Raw genomic sequence first — 17428 nt, 5'->3', positions numbered from 1 at the left:
GATTGAAAATGTAGAACAAAGATTCTCTTAAATAGTTCATACTGTAACCAAAAAAATCACAATAGATAATATCATACCTATAGCCTATACCTACCTACTTAGTAATATTATAGGCTGACAGACCGTCTTCGCTAATAATCGTTTTCGTATACAATGATATTTTATCATCGAATTTAAATGTAATACCATCGATTACAGTGACCTACTTATAACCTACTGTACAGCAGAGCGACATCCACTTACCCGCTTTAGGTTAGGTTTCTAACCACAAATGTTATAGGTAATAAAGGTTAAATTTCAAACTTATATATACGAGGAATAATTTGTCCTGGAATATTTTTGCAGGGATAATTTGGTTTTGGGATATTTTTTTTAATAAAACGAACTATTATTAGTTATTATATAGTAAGTTTTTTTTTAATTTTTCAATACTGACTATAATATAATATAGGAGACCAACATAATATTGTATACCATCAAACACGATAACAGAATAATAATTATTCTCTTGGATAAAGGGATAAGAATGGTAAGATACAGGTATAATTAATCTATAAGGTAAAAAATCAATACCTACATATATTTGTAGCTTTTTATTTTTTTATTTTAATTAATGTAAAGAATAATAAAATGCATAATGTATTTTAATAATACAACTAAAAACTAATTAATAATAAAAGTTTAAAGTAAATAAATGTACAAATTATATCGTTTAAATAAAATTATATAGTAATAAACGTATACGTTTTGAAATGCTTGTTTGTAATGGAATGCATTTTATAATAATATTATCATAAACATTTCTCGTATTATACTTTAATTAAAATCTCTAAAAATTAAAACACAAATACAGAGATGGAAAATATAATAATTTGTTTTTCATTTATACATAATACATAAATAGATAATAATTTTTTAACAAGATTAAAAAAATTGACTAAAGCTCGAAAATTGTTCCTAAAATGAAAATGAAAATGAATGTACAACAAAAGTGGTAAACAATGAGAGTATAAGTTCGACGTTTGTTTTTTTTTTTTATTAAATTTAGTTTTTTTAAAAAATAAAGCAGTTCTATATTTTTTGTTGAAGTCGAATGTACAAAAAACATGCTAAATATAATATATATAATAATAAGGGCACACTATATTAAAATATTATTAACATTATATTTAAACTTTAATGATCACAGTAGCAACGTTTGTGATTTATATAATATATAAATTACAGTCGCGGTAGACGAATCTATATTATAAACATTGTTTGCACTAGTCTATAGCCAAAAGTGTCCGTATAAAAAACAAATGCGCCTAATAAAGTAAAATATCATAAAAAAAGAACATTTCTGTTGTATTATAACGAATCGATGTGTAAAATGACCCCACCGATCTAAAAACTTACAATGATAGTTATTATTTAATTTTTTTCCATTTTTCCATTTTTTATTTTTATTTTATTATTTTTATAAGTCTAGTACCTGTAAATGAGAAAATTCGTCAATACAATTGAAATTGTTATCTAAACATAACTATCTATATTATATTCCTACTACCTCAATCTATGTAATATACGAACTGATCCTCATAATATGGATTATCGTTTTTATAGAAAGAAATAAAAAATACATTCACGATGTGGTAGAAATAGTTACTACATAAAGGTATAGTTATAATACTCGTGTTTAAATAAAATGATTTATTTTTGTCGTATTGATTAAACGAACATTTTCATAAATATATAGTTTAGAAGATATACGTCGAAAAAAATTATTATTATAACCACATTATCAGGTTAAGCTAACAATATTATTATTTATTACTAACTGTGTTTAAAAGGCACTTATTTAGACCCAAGATTAGAGATTGCTTTACAAAATGTTTTTCCAATATTATGCATTGGTCAATTCATAACAAATCAAATACCCACTATTCAGAAGGATGTTTTTAAAATTGTATAACACAAAATGTATAGATTTTTGTCATATCCATTCCACATGAAAATATTTTTAGAAAAAAAAGATAAACATATAACGTGAAAAACGCGAATTGTAATCGTGTTCATATAAACTTTTTTCCTGTAGGTACTCAGCTTAAAACGCAATGTGCAGACTGTGAAATGACTCCAATAACTACTATAAAATTATTTGTAAATTGTAAACAGATTTTGGTATCTATTGCACTACCTATATTATACCATCGAATAAAGACAATTTAGAACTCATAGACCATACTCTGTTTGGAAAAATATTCGTTTAAGTAAAAATATCAGAAACAACTAAGTATATAGGTACTAAACGTATTATTAATTATAAAATTTAAAAAAACAGTTATGAAAATAATAATAGTTATCACTTATAAAGTTATAACCTATTGTCTTATTTCAGGGTACACAAACATAATAAGGAGCAATAGAACAGTAAATTAAATTAAATATTCATACAAATAAATTATTATTTTATTTATTTCCGATTCGTAATTGAACGCAAGCCGGTTGTTTTCATTTGTAGATGATAATGTTGAAAACACTGTGAAGTACCTATACACATGAAGATTTTATTTCGAACTTAGTAATTGTGAAAAAAATGTAACGTAGTTAGCTTCTGATTTGTTAACATTGACAGATTAAGCTATATAAAGTTTTGAATATTATTTTTATTTTTTTAGATTAAAAATCTATTTATCTTTAATTTGTAGTTTGTATAATATACAATCTAATATAATAGTTGTTTAAAACTATATGACATTATTGGTGTTCGAATGAAATGAGAACATATTTTTTCCAAGTACATAATAATACAGTACACTCAATTTTAACTTTTATTATAATAATTATTACCTATACATATTTTTTTTTTAGAATTTTTTGATATAACGTTTTAAAATTATCCTTGTTATTGGAGTTTATTGGTCCCAATAAAAAAAGAAAATGAAAAAAAAAGTATTCTATTATGAAAAATAATATGTTTTAATTTTAGTCTTATACTTGATTGTTTAATTTTCAAACTAATTTTGGTCACTGTGCGAGCCGGGAAACTTTCAGGGATACGGTTTACAGATTAAAATAAGAAAATATATTTCATATAAATAAAGAAGTTTCTGAAACTTATCGATTTCGAAATGTAAAATGAAAACAAACTTGGTAGATGTTGATTATATTAAGGGTTTGGATTTGTCATTATTAATATTCTTCGTTTGAACACCGAGTAAATGTTTTTAATTATTGCTTTTTTGAATTACTATCAAATAAACGTTTGAAGAATGTTTACGCTCTGCCACATAAATAAATTTAATTTCAATAAATAACAGATTATTTGATTAAAACTATACCTAACACCTATAAGCTCAATTTGTTTTTACCAACTACAACATATTAATATCCATGTAACCCTAAGAATGTATAAAATTCGAATTAATTAAGCCTAAAGGAATCACCAGTCGTTATATAAAAAAAAACTAACAACTAAAGTTAATTTTACTTTTAAGTGTTTACGAGAGATATTGATTTAAGTGTTTTACACTAAATTACTGACAAAGCATATTTTAACATTTTATTGTTAGAATAATTAAATGTATTTATAATATTAATTCAAGTACGATTTTTGTATTAAATAGACATAGAAAAATAGTGTTTTAGATTTATTTAACGATAATTATATTTAATTATAATATATTATATTAAATTTTATTGTGCATTAGCCTAAAATTAGGTTCCGTCATAAGAATGCTTCAGACAAGGGTTCTCATAAAAATATTTATTTTCGTCTAAATAGTATTATTATCGTTATTATTATTATTTGTATTTATTATTACAGTTGTTGTCATTCAACAACCAATAATGTTGTCCACGTCATCGAAAGGATAAAATTACCAGATAAAGCTTTTTTTAGTCAAACGGATATGTGTGTACATTAATTTTGCGTGACTGTAAGAAGTTTATTTTGTTCCTTAATAAAATAATAACATTGGTCGGGTGATCTATGAAAATGAGACGTTTTGATAGTCTTTTAAAACGTTTAAACTTGTTCTTCTAAGGCCGGAAACTGTTGTCTGTGCGTCTGGACGTTTAAAAGGTACACCAACTGGTCCAGCTTCTTGTCCATAATGGATAGCTAAAACATAAAACAGGGATGAAAAATGTACTGAATATCTAAACAATCCAAAAATAATCAAATTATAAAATAACGCTCATGTGGTGTTTGAAAGGAGTACCCCCCAACTGGCATATGAAATTTTTAAATAGTGGATATGGCCAAACAAATAATATATTTTATAAGTTTTTATTGTTTATATAATTTAATTTTACCTGCTGTTCTAGCCTATACAAACGAGCACCAATTGTCATAGGCTTAACATTGCCTGATCGATCAATTCCTGCCAGGTAGCTTCCTGGCTTTCCGAGCGTTTGATCTAACCTTCTTTGCAATTCCTGAAAAAAAAAACGATCGTTAATAATGAGACCAATGTTCACGTGGAATGTACATTTATAAATTATAAATGGTAATTTTTTAGGAACCTATAAAAACATTAGTTTTGATAGTTAATGTTTTGAATATGGACAAATTAATACATATTTAACTATTAATTTAGGGAAACAGTTAAATTTTAATTTTGAATCGAACATCATATAATAGACTGAGTGCGGACAAAATAATAAAGTGAGAATTAGAGAAAAGGATGAACTGAGGATTAGCTTGAATAACATTTAAAGAATTAATTTAAGTGAGAAAACTGTCGCATAGGAATAAAATAAATGGATAGTTATAAATTATGTGTCGAATGTTGGAGAAGAATACAGAGAGGGGAATAATATGGGGCGATGGCAAAGGTAGTAGGGTATGTTTAAAATGAAAGAGAGGGAATGAGGAAATGTTTTTGCGTGATAATTTTGAATTATAGAACTGAGGGAGGGAAGTTATGGATTACCTTGATATTACCATTATTACCAATCTATGGTATCATGTCTCTATACCAAGTGGTAAAATGAATCGGGAGACTATCCCAATAACCGATTTATAATTTATCAACTCTATTTTTTTTAATATTGGATAAAAGTCAAACAAGATATTGGGCTAGTTGAAGGATAGTACAGGGAGGATGTAGGTTTCACCAGTGAGTCAGCAGTCTCATTACCGGATATCCTAGTGTGACTGGGTTAGACTATGATATAATTCGATTCGGTGAGCGTATTAAGTAAAAACCTGATTATGATAATAAGTGGAGAGGGGAGTGATTTAAAAAATATTTGAAGCCAAGGCTTGAAATAGAATCTGTTGCAAATAAAGAATTTGTTCGGAGTTAATGTGGAAATGAGAATTAGAGATTCGATAATTGCATATCATTCAGCGGCATAAGAGGATGCTGTGGATGGAAGATTATTTCGAAAAGAAATATGGAATTTTGGGATATCAAAAGCAAATCAGGATTAAATGGGTGTAGCAGACACGTCAGATAATATTATCGTAAAATCTGGGAAAAATGTATTGATGTAAGTAATTCAAAAACAGGCCATTGATGAAATTGGATGGAGATGTTTTAAAAAAATCTACTGGGTCATTAAAAAAGGTTTTACTGAAATAAACTATAGGAGATAGAAGGAGCCATGAAAAGTTGGTTTATGAACAAGGGTAGTTTATTGTACGTGTTTAAGAATGTAATCCTGTGTGAAAGTGGGCGACTGTACGTTAAGAATGGGTAATGGTTTTTGGACGTAGCGCCAAGAGTAATAGAAGGAAGTTATAGAAGATGTCAGGGTGAAGATTTTCTAATCTTTTAAGTAGGAACTTACGGGCTAGCCATCTAGCTTCAACTGATGTTAAAGGCGAGTAAATCATTTCTACTTCAATAGTAAGAGATGCGGTGGATTTTAGAGTTCTGATGATAGACTATAGGTGTGGTATTTGAAGGTTGTTGAGTTCATTACAATGTGTGAGAGAGACTGAACATTAGAAGAATACCCATAGTCTACTTGTTTCATATGAAGATGAGAAATAAAAATATTGGTTTAGAGCCATATCAAGCATTAGCAATAGATTTGAAGAAATTAGACGATCGAGAAGAAAATGTTTTGAGTTCTTCTGATAGGGGAACCAACGAAGTTTAACGCTTACAGTTAAACCTAGGTAATTATGATAATTGACAAATGGGACAGATGACCTTTGATTGTAATAACGATCAATATTATTGTAACGTCTTCTGGTAAAGATTAAAGCTTAAGAGGACGCCTCACCCCGTTGTCTTCGTCTTACAAGTGCATAACATAACAAACTGTACGCTCAGAAGAACACGTGTAACTCCGTTAGTTTAAAAATTAGAGTGAATTGACCTCTTATAAAATTTAAAGGTAAGATTAATATCTAGGCAATCTCATGGGTTTTTTATTATATTTTAGTTTTAAAGTGAGTTATGAGTATTTTAAGATGTACAAACAATTTACAATTTTGAAATACTCATAACTCGCTTACACGTGTTCTGTTGAGCGTACAATTTGCTATGTTACGCACTTGTAAGACGGAGCCAACATATGCGGGTGAGGCGTCCTCTTAATATTATAGGCATGTTAAAATATTAAGTTAAACTAACACATTTCACTATTTATAAACACATTTATGTTAGTATTAACCTTAATCTATTCGATATTATAAATTATAAACAAAACTATAAATTGTTAAAAATTGACGAATAGAAAAAATGTACCGATTTCAAAGTGATTTCATAATATTTCAGCGATTTAAAAGGGATAATAAAATTATAAAGAATACATGGTCAGTAGGCTTTGTTATTGGTTTTGCTTTATATTATTTAGTTCATTAGTTGAGTGTGGATTGGATTATAAAAAGTAGTTTACTTTATTTCTTTATTATTTGACCTACTAACAATACTTAACAAATGTAATTAATTATAATTATTTTTTTTGGACTTTGGTGTATAATTAGAGCAAATACACACAAATTACAATTACATACATACTTCATAAATGTATAATTTATACATCCTATTATATTAAAAATATAATATGAAAAATACATGGATTTTGAAAATCTACGAACAAATACTATATAAACATTGAGGAATATTTCTTAAAAACTATATAAATATGCTCCGGAACATCTAAAACTTAGTTTTGTTAAAAGCTACTAAAATTTTATTTTTTCACAAGTGCTTGCTTGAGACGGAAGTGCTGTTAAAGAGAAAAAACGTATAAAAGTTCTTTCTTTAACTAAAAATTATAATATTATTTAATATTATGAAAGGGGTAAATCACATTTTTAATGTACTATTATATATATATATATGTATTGTTGTATATGTGTTAACTATTAACATAACTATGCATAAGTGTCGATAAAATCTTGAAAAATACTTTGAAAATCGGTTTCTTAGTATAACTATTTCAATTAATAGTATAAAATGAGTTCAAATATTTATTAATTTAATTATTTTTTCTACATTATCACTTGTACAATAGAATGATACATAATATAAGATACAAATAGTTTATTTGGAATATTTAATTTTTTATATAATTTATTAAGATTTTTGAAACACTGCAATTTTTTTACCTTTATTCGAACCATCATATTTAAATGACCTTGGCTGTATTGTTCGATAACATCACGTACATCGTATGGTTTTCTAGCTTGTTGAAATTTTCTTCTGGCTACAAAATATTTGATTTTTCTAATGGCTCGAATAGCATTTTTGTGTACGTCGGTTAACCTATATAACAAATATTAATTTAAAACATATTTGAATTTGTTTTAACTATACATAAAGGTTCTATGTTTCGATTTAATAACTTCGAGGTAACAAAAAATAATTATAAAGTTATTTAAATTTGTATTTTTTTTTTAATCTGTAAAACTGTTAAAACCTTTCATTAAATAAATACTTTTAAATGAAAAACTAAATGAACTTATTATCCGTTTTTGAAGTTTTTCATAAAACTAAACAGTCGGGCATAAGTCATAGGACCTACACTTAGTTATTATAATTATATTTTTATAATATCATACTCGCAAATAACATAGGTTCTTTTGAAGGCACATAATAGCATAGATCAAAATGTCTAACTCACGTGGTCACTCGCTCTGGTTCCATTTCCAAGTCGACTTCGTCGCTTGCAGCTTCCGTCACGGAACTCGTCTGGCTGACATATCCTCTAGTTTCTCTTCTAACGCGATTAGGAGTGGCTAAACACGACGGAAAACACACAAAAGATAACGATTATAACAATAATTATAATACAAATAATAGGAGAATATAGTATAAGGAGAATGAGGTAAATTTAAATAAATCATTCAAATATAATAAAAAGGAATGTAAAATTTTTGTATGTAGGTACCCACTTATGCATTTTAAACTGTGTACTTAATGTTAAGTTTTTCAATGATTAATTTAAAAATTATTATTATTTATTTTTAAATTTAAAATTGACCCTTAAAAATAAGTTTCTTTTCCATATAGGTACTTGGAAAAATGTAAATGTTCTCATATTATTCCCATCAAATAATTAATATTAATTTCAGTGAAAATGTATTTAATGTATAATATATGTTATAGAATACGTCAATACATTAAGTATTAACGATTATTACAAAAAAACTTTGAATATTGTACTGACATAATTTTGGAAAATGTATCTGAATAATTGTTGACGGTAAAATATCCGAAATAGATTAAAAACGAAAGATCATGAAATATCATGTTAATATTATGTCACAAACTATATATTTTTTAACATTACAATATTCATAGTTTTCATTATCCGATTAGTGATAAATTATTGTTTATGACATATTTTCTTTCTTACAGGTAGGGAATGTAAAACTGATTTATGAATTATATTATGTAGTTAGTTAAATGGAGACGAATCGCATAATTTAATAATTGATAGAATGATAGAAGGAACATGACCAAGATGAAGATCAAGAACAAAATACATCAGCCAAATAATAAAATGTGCAGGAGTCACATAGGGAGCTAAAATTTATGGCGAATGACAGGGGTAAATGGAAAAGGCAATATGTTGTGATTGAATTTGACAAAATCAATCTTCGGATTGAAAATAAAAAAAATGGTTATACATTATCTTACAACATTAGTTTTAATTAATTGTTATGTAATTTTAAATTAACAAATAAGATGTTAGTTTATTACCATATTGATTTGATAATTTAAGATTATATTTTATAAAATGGAATGTTTCTTGTATGCAATCGATGAACACTTAATGTTTTTATAAAAAAATTAAAACTTGGTTGACACTTCACATTACACTTGGCCCCACCACTATATTCCATAAATCTATTTAAGCAACTTTCTTAGTCGCGTTGTTCATAATCGAGTGTAATATAAATAACTCCGTACAAAAAATTTTTTTTTTTCAATTAAAAAAATATTTATTTTGTTATATTTTATACTACTTATTACTTAATAATTATGATAATTGACCCAGAAAAAAATCTATCTGGTGAAACTTTCCCTTCTCCCCCTTCCCTCCCCACCACCATTGGACGCCCTTGGCTACAATTTAAAATCACTCCAATTCACAACATCGTAATAATCCGTACAAATCGATTGGTGGGCACGGCGAACGCGTAGGTATAATAACAATAATAATAATAATAATAATATGTGTGCGTATACTTACTCGCTTTGGGTTCTTCTATGTAGAAAACGACTTCGCCGTCACTGTCCCTTCTGGGCGGTGGGGGTAAAGTTTGAGCTTGCGGGCAATCCCTATTATTATTCGTCGTTCCGGGTGTGTCCATTTTGCTTTTTGATCTCTTCCGCTTCAAGACGCTGGCGCGCTTCGCTACTTGCATGATCAAAGACTATACACGCAACACGACATAGAAACATAACGTATTATTATTTATACTATTGTACCGCCGTCACTCATCTGCAGTATTTGGATGTAAGTGACTAACTTTACTCAACGACGAGTTATCTTTCGGGTGTCCCGGTTCCTTGATGTAAATGTCCCAAGTGGCTTGGCTGTTGAAACATTTATCCGCCGCGTAGCACCTCCACAGGCATTGTATCAGCATCGCGGCCGCAGGTATTTGCCGGTTGAAATGCTTCTGCCGTTGTTTTTGCTGCACTTTCAATGCGAACCCAGAACCCAATATGCCCTATAATTATGCAACACTTATTAAACGGTTTTTAAACATACGATAATATGTACTATACACAGTAAACCCCCCCCCCCCCCCCTTCACCAAGAAGGGTTGTACTTGCATCAAACAATAAAACCCCACAAATCGAAAAGCAAGATAAAAGTGTAAAATGTAAGATGTCCCATTTTTTGAATTGTAAAGCAGCTACCTATCAACAGAAATATTTTTGTTCAATAACCCATTTAATTTAAATAATTAAATTAAATGACGAACATTCTGTAATTTCTACCAGAGTTTTTTTTCTACATTTTAAATCTGATTATAAATCATAAGTTTAGTTTATATTATTTCTATAACTTATTTTATGTTATACAAATTATGTATTTTGATTTTTAAATATGGCTATTATTTTCAACTATGTTGTTCGTACGATTGGCTACTTATTTTTTATTTGATGACACAATTGTATGTATTAAATAATTTTGTTTTAGATTCTGAGAGGAGCGATGAATGTATTGATTTTACTTTTTTTTTTTTTGTGTTTCTGCATCACCTTTTGGACAGTTAAAATAATTTTATTTTCTACTTCACCAACCTTTTTGGTAGAAAAGTGAAGCTAGTTGGTACTTTTGGTTTTATTTGAAAAATTGCAAGTAGTATTCAAAAGCGTTAGGAAAAACAGGTATTTTTGTGCTAAACTGGTTTTTGACAAAATCGATTTAGTTTTTTTGGTGTAACTCAAAAACTAATAACCGAAGATACTTTAAATTCACAACAAATGTTTATATGATAATTTTTCGTAGGTACACGATGAAATGTTCAAAATATGTTGACTCTTTTTGAGCTGTTTATAGCCATGGCAAATTTTTGATTATTAAAGTGTTTTTTAATTATGATCGAAAAATAATTTTTGGTTGTTTAAAATAATTAAAAATTGAATACAAGCTAAGTTTTATACAGTTAACAGAATAAACAAATAACTGTTAACTCAAATTAAATTTTTATGAGCTTTTTAAGCTCAAATTTTTACGATATTGAATATTCACCCATAAACTAAAGATTTCTCATCGAACGATTTTCTTATTTTATTGTAATTCAAAAACTTATTACCGCAGATACTTGAAATTTTTATAAAATGTTTAGTTTGTCATTTTCTATAAATATGATATACATTTTTTCAAAATAATTTGACTTTTTTGAGTTTTTACTTATTATAGAAATTTAAAATTTAAAATTGTTGTTTTTATTCTATAGTTATACAAGCTTCCTTATAAGTTGTTACAATATCAGTTTAAAAATATTAAAATAAATATGCATAATTTGTCTGTAAACATTAAAAGTTGAAATAAAATAATATATTGTTTTATGTAATATTTTAGGTATGTATATTTGAGAAAAAAGATTGCTGTTTGAAATTTCAAAAACGAACGATGCGTAGAGGATATGGTTTTATATTAAGATGTGGCAGATTAAGGTACAATGGGTACATGACGTATGCACATTGCATATGTATATACATTTTGATATAATAAAGATTGCGATGATATGTATACAGTATATACACTATACACTCACGCCCATCTGTTAATATTATTTAAATTTTGATTTTAAAATGTTTTGTACAGATTTTTTTTATCTTACTGATAAGAATCATAAAATTTACATGATTTCGAACAAAGTAATACATTGTATTGGAAATTAAAAAAAAAAAATTGCAAAACTATATCAGTCAGAAAAAAAAATGATATTGAAATTTCAAATAATAATGAAATTAGAGTGCGCTATACAATTTGATAAATAGGTTATAGGCAACATTTGTATAGGGCATTTAAGTAGATGCACATTGAGTAGCAATAAATAATTGAAAACCAGATTGAATCTTATTCACTACGGCCTATTTGCTATATAATATTCTTATTCAGGAATTATTGTTACTGGACCATGAATAACATTCTAAAACTAAGTTTTTTATAACAATAAAAATATTCACAAAAATGGTTTTCAAGTTTCCGACTGTAAAACATGGCTTTAAACCGTAGTGGTCACTGCTCTCATATTCTTTGAAATTACGGACAAAATAAGAAATTAATAGTGTATTGAACCTTCGTTTTCCGAAGCAAGTGGTTTGTTGAGAAAAACATAAAACAATTTATTGTAAAATCAAATAAGAAAACTGTATACTAATTTAATTGAACTAAGCCACTCGGCTTCAATAATTTAATATACCTATTTAATTAACAATATTGTACATTTGTACATGGATTTACATTTTAGAGTAAGTACTATATACGTAAAACAAGATTTTAAAACAAAAATTAAATATCCCAATGTCAAATAGCAAACCACGATGGTTTATAAATAATATAGGTACCTTGATACTTATACATTAATGTTATACTTATATATAAGTATTAAGTAATCACTGCATTGTAAACATTATATGGCTAGCGATGATAACTGTGATTGTATTTAACAGTATAAATTACTTGTAAATCGTATGAAATATCTTTGACAAAACCTTCATAAAATTCAGATAGGTACTTATTTATAGATACCTATAGTTAAAAAGATATTTTTTTATGATTAAATGTGTGTAATATAAATTACCTAGTCTCTTTCTTCCGTTTTCGTAAAATCGATGTCTGGTCAAGTCATGATTTATAATAGAATAGGTAGTTAAATGCATAAAAAGTTTTAAATTAATTTTTAAATATACTAAAATATGAAGATTAGGTGTTATTTTTTCTTTTAATTTATACACGGCAATAATTCATGTTTGTAAGCTTGCATTATGGGAAAATAATGCTAATTCTTAATATAACTTAGGTAAGTATTATATACCACAATTTATTTTTATTTTTAATTGGGTATGTTTCGAAGTAATTTAACGTCGTAAATTTCTACAATAAAATATATAAAACTTGATTTTGAATTTTTTTAAAGGGCAGAAATATTAAAATATATGTACCTATATGTATGGCATGTATACTTAAAAATTGTAGTAATAACATATTATTGTCCACTGTGCTTATATATTATAAATTATAAATTTATCATGTCAATGAATGATAAACATTTTTCATTCGCATACAAATGTAATTTTGTACAAAGCACATAAAAATACAATATAAGTAGTTATAATAAGCTGCAAATAGATGTTTTATTTTAAGCTGGTTGGATTTTCCCAAAGAAAAAGTTTCATGTATAATGTATATAGATAATAAGGTTGTATGATAGTTATAGGTTTATTAATTATAATTTAATATTTACTAATATTTATCAGCTGTATTAAATCCTAAGTGTTACTATAAATACTAAAGTATTTTCTGTTAAGGAGTAATAACAAATAGTGAAAACAGAACCGAGTTTTAAGTTTTTCATCGATTTCATATTAATGCGTAGGTACGTCTGTAATAGTCCTGTTATATTTGTCCACAAAGATTGAAGATGTTTCGCAAGTTAATTTTCTTAATTTTATGCTGTTTATGCCTATTATTGTTTATAATTTAATGGTTATATGGTGACTAGCAAATTAATTATTTAGCGAACACATAGTATAATTCACTAAACTAAGCTTAGTTCTGGAGTATAATGGACATATTTTCGGTTATTAGGTGACTCAACATTTTTTTTCCATTTTTATCAAAAAACTTGGACTCTAATATAAATGACTTATTTTATCGACATGTGTCTTACAACTAATTCTTCCATATTACATAAATATTTAGATGTTATCGTACTATATGTGATTGTCACCATCCTATGCTCTCCATTTCTTGTCCCTGTCCGACTACTTTTTCTTCAATCGTATTGAAACATAAATATTAAAATGTAGAAACCCTCACATTTACGCAGCTATTGAGGACATAGAAGTCTCATTAAATTGGAAGTAGCTCTGAGATTTATAATGTCGTTCGATAAAATGGCTGATGTTAAAATCGGGTACTTTTTTTTGCTGATATCGTTAAGATGTTCTACATTATTTTGATAGTCAACGATTATCTTATTCTTAAAAAAGATCTATATATATATTTAATAAATTGTCGATTAACCAGATAGGTATGTGAGTTTTTGGAGCACGATTGTTATCTAAATGGATTGCCACGGGACCGTGTTGTTTTGTGTCCTTGGTATTATCCGATGGCATTCTGAAAATCTTTATATGATAAATTGTATCATTTATTTGTATACGTATTGGTTCGTTCTATATTAAAATATGTTTGGTCTCCTCACGTAGTGCCTGACATTTGGCAGATAAATATGGTTCAGAATAGATTCCTCTATTTTGCTGTGTTTATCTTAAGAACTATGGCGCACCATCTCCATTTCCTACGATTACAGACTTGTAATGGAGGTCTAAACCTGTAATATTTAGAGGAAAGGAGTTTTGGTTTACACTTTCAATGGGGACTGCCAAATGGTCGTATAGATGATCAGCATTTTTAAGAACAACTCAGTATCCGGATACCTAATAGAACCAGTTCACATGAAGTTATTTATTTTATTTGCTGTTGGGTCAGTCTAACTTGGCGTGAAATGCACCTTTAACCATGCATGATGTAAGACAGTATAGTGTTTCTTATTAGTACCTGTGTAGTGTGTAGACCATTAATATTTTTTATTAAGTTTATTTTTTTTTTTTGTTAATAATCGTTGTTATCTATAACATTAATTGTACAGAATATACAATTAATATTAAAACTTCAAGCCATTCAGAATTTTAACGCAAACATTAAAATAAAGCAAGAGATCGAGATGACGTAGAAAATAGATTTCCTTGCATTTTCTATATAGTACCTATATCTATTGTAAAAGACGGCAAACGCACAGAATAAGATTATACATATTTGTTGAGCTTAAGAATTCTAGCCGTTTCGTAATGTCTTACAGATATAATACCTAAAAAAAACAGCATTGAACTAAATGACTTTCCAGTTTGTTCGATATAATAATGTGTCTCGCGGTAACTATACGACGGTTATTCGAAAAATAAAAATCGTTATTTCGCTAAGCTGTTACGAATCTGACATGGCAGTGCAACAATATAAACTTACCTAAGCTTCAGTCTATCAATCAATAGTTGATCCCTTAAAATAATCATTTACAGTACGCGGTGGGATTACTGAGTAACTCAAGATGACCTGCGTAAAATTAACATATTTATTTTGGTGGGTAGACGCTTAAAAATTTCACCCACTGATCGCGTGGTCGAGTCCCGCAAATTGACTAAACTATAAATTATGTTACATTATATAATATTTTATACGGTGTAGGCACCGATGGATGAGGGACGATGTTTTAAATATTATAATATCGTCACGACGTGAGCTAGGTTAATTTCCTGCGGAATATTTACGCTGTCCGAGGGCGAGGGTTAACTGTTTCACAATAATATGTGCACGCATATGTGTACCTACCTATATATTATGTATAATATGCAGAAATCCATAAAATATTTTATCTATGATGTACAACGGATTTAAATCGTCCTTATCGCGGTACACATGGCGTAATACGTTATAATGTATACACAAACCCATATTGATTGTAACTATATTACTACCTATAACGAAATGATTAATTGATTAGAAATCGCGATATAGTCACACGGTAGGTATATTATAACGGTAGTATATGTATCAATCATCACATGACGTAAAAAAATATCATCACTTTTTATTTTTCTTATATTATTAGGTACCCGGTGAATTTGTGACAGTGGCGCGTTGGGGGGGGGGGGGGGAGGCTTGGTTTTTTAAATTGTTTTGTGATTGTATCTATACATTTGTCAAATTTGATAGAGTTAAAATTACCAGAGGATAAGAAAATACATGTTTTATAAGGAAAATAATTTAATTTATATTATTAAAATCCAATTTTAGATTCTGAGTGAAGCGATGAATGTATTGATCTTACAAGATGTGTTTTTTAATTTTTAATTTTTTTTTTGAGTCTCTCAACACCTTTTTGGACAGTAAAAATGCTTAAATTTTTTAGTCTTTCTTCAACAGTATCTCTTCTGATTTAAAAGTGAATCAAGTTGGTATTTGGGGGGAGGGGGTGGTCAAAAGTAAAACATTCCTTATCGTTTTCAAAAGCGCAGGGAAAAACAAAATAAAAATTAAGGAAAAACGGGAATTTTTACGCAAAATCGGTTTTCGACAAAATCAAAAACTTTGGTTTTTGGTGTAACTCTAAAACAAATAACCGTATACACCTAATGCATTCCAAAAAATAACCTATTATAGTCAAAAAACATTCTTGCAAAAGATATAAAAGTATCAAAGTACAGATACAGATACTTATTTGAATGCTCAGCAAAAACAGTATTTCAGTACAAAATACAAGTACTGAAATAAAGTATTTATACCTAAATGCTTTAAAATTGTTTAGAAAATATTTTTTTTCCTTATAAATCAACTGAACCGATTTTCATGTTTTACGTTAACTTTATATAATATATAATATTGTGCACCGCATCATTTGGTGGGACTTTAAAATAGTAAAATATTTTCTTTGCCGATGTATTTGATTTTTGGTTGAGTATGATTCACAGTAAAAAAATATATTAGTATATAAATTCTAATTTTTATTTTTATTTTACGTGTTTAAAATTAAAATAGAAAATATATATTAAAAAGAATTATTAAAGTATAAGAAATGTAGTATATATTTTGTTTTTAAATACAGAAACGCTACTTCGAAAAAGTATATAAAATACTTTTTTTTACAAAAGTATTTAAAATACGTATTTGATTATACTTAAAACGTATTTGAATACTTTTACTACTAGTACTTTACAACATCGTTAAAAAATATTTTATATCTACAGACTTAGGACTGTTCGAACACAATATGTCAAAATATTATACTTAGAGTAGGTACCTATCAATTACGAAAAAATTTGACCTAATTATGCGTATATCATCGGGCGGAATTCAGCCATAGATATAATTCCAGATGTGGAACTAACTGTATAACTCCTGAATTTACATGCACCCATTTTATACGGTCGACGACTACTTTATTAATGATGGGCTCTATACCTACCAAACAATTTATCATCATCGCATCATTAAATTAAATTTTAAATAAATGCAATTAATAACCAATGTAACGCGTACTCTTATTTATTTTTAATTGAACCTCGTTATTTCGGAAAGAGAAAATGTTTTATTTTATGGCGAGGTAGTTTAAAAATATACCTAGATGTTAAAATGTTTTATACCTACGTTATACAAGCATACGGCTATTTATAGTAGGTAGATTATGTGTGCTGTGTGTATAATACATAGGTAGCAGGTACCTACTGTA

At 27.6% G+C, this 17428-nt stretch overlaps 1 protein-coding gene across 4 annotated transcripts in view; it reads right to left on the bottom strand.

The window, feature by feature from the left end:
* Positions 1–578: 578 nt before the first annotated feature.
* LOC132944876 (potassium voltage-gated channel subfamily KQT member 1) overlaps positions 579–17428 on the bottom strand; it is a 264923-nt gene continuing 248073 nt past the window's right edge. For all 4 annotated transcript variants that reach the window (XM_061014406.1, XM_061014407.1, XM_061014408.1 and 1 more), the window contains 6 exons: positions 9926–10129; positions 9646–9829; positions 8071–8185; positions 7556–7712; positions 4300–4422; positions 579–4105 (listed from right to left, as the gene is read on the bottom strand). In XM_061014406.1, the coding sequence (XP_060870389.1) occupies positions 4010–4105; positions 4300–4422; positions 7556–7712; positions 8071–8185; positions 9646–9829; positions 9926–10129 (879 nt within the window). In that variant the 3' untranslated portion in view covers positions 579–4009. The remainder of the gene's footprint in view (positions 4106–4299; positions 4423–7555; positions 7713–8070; positions 8186–9645; positions 9830–9925; positions 10130–17428) is intronic.

The sequence above is a fragment of the Metopolophium dirhodum genome, chromosome 5, assembly GCF_019925205.1.
Source record: "Metopolophium dirhodum isolate CAU chromosome 5, ASM1992520v1, whole genome shotgun sequence".
Classification (NCBI taxonomy): domain Eukaryota; kingdom Metazoa; phylum Arthropoda; class Insecta; order Hemiptera; family Aphididae; genus Metopolophium; species Metopolophium dirhodum.
The sequence above is the reverse complement of the archived record's forward strand: the minus strand, read 5'-3'. Positions and strand labels throughout refer to the sequence as shown.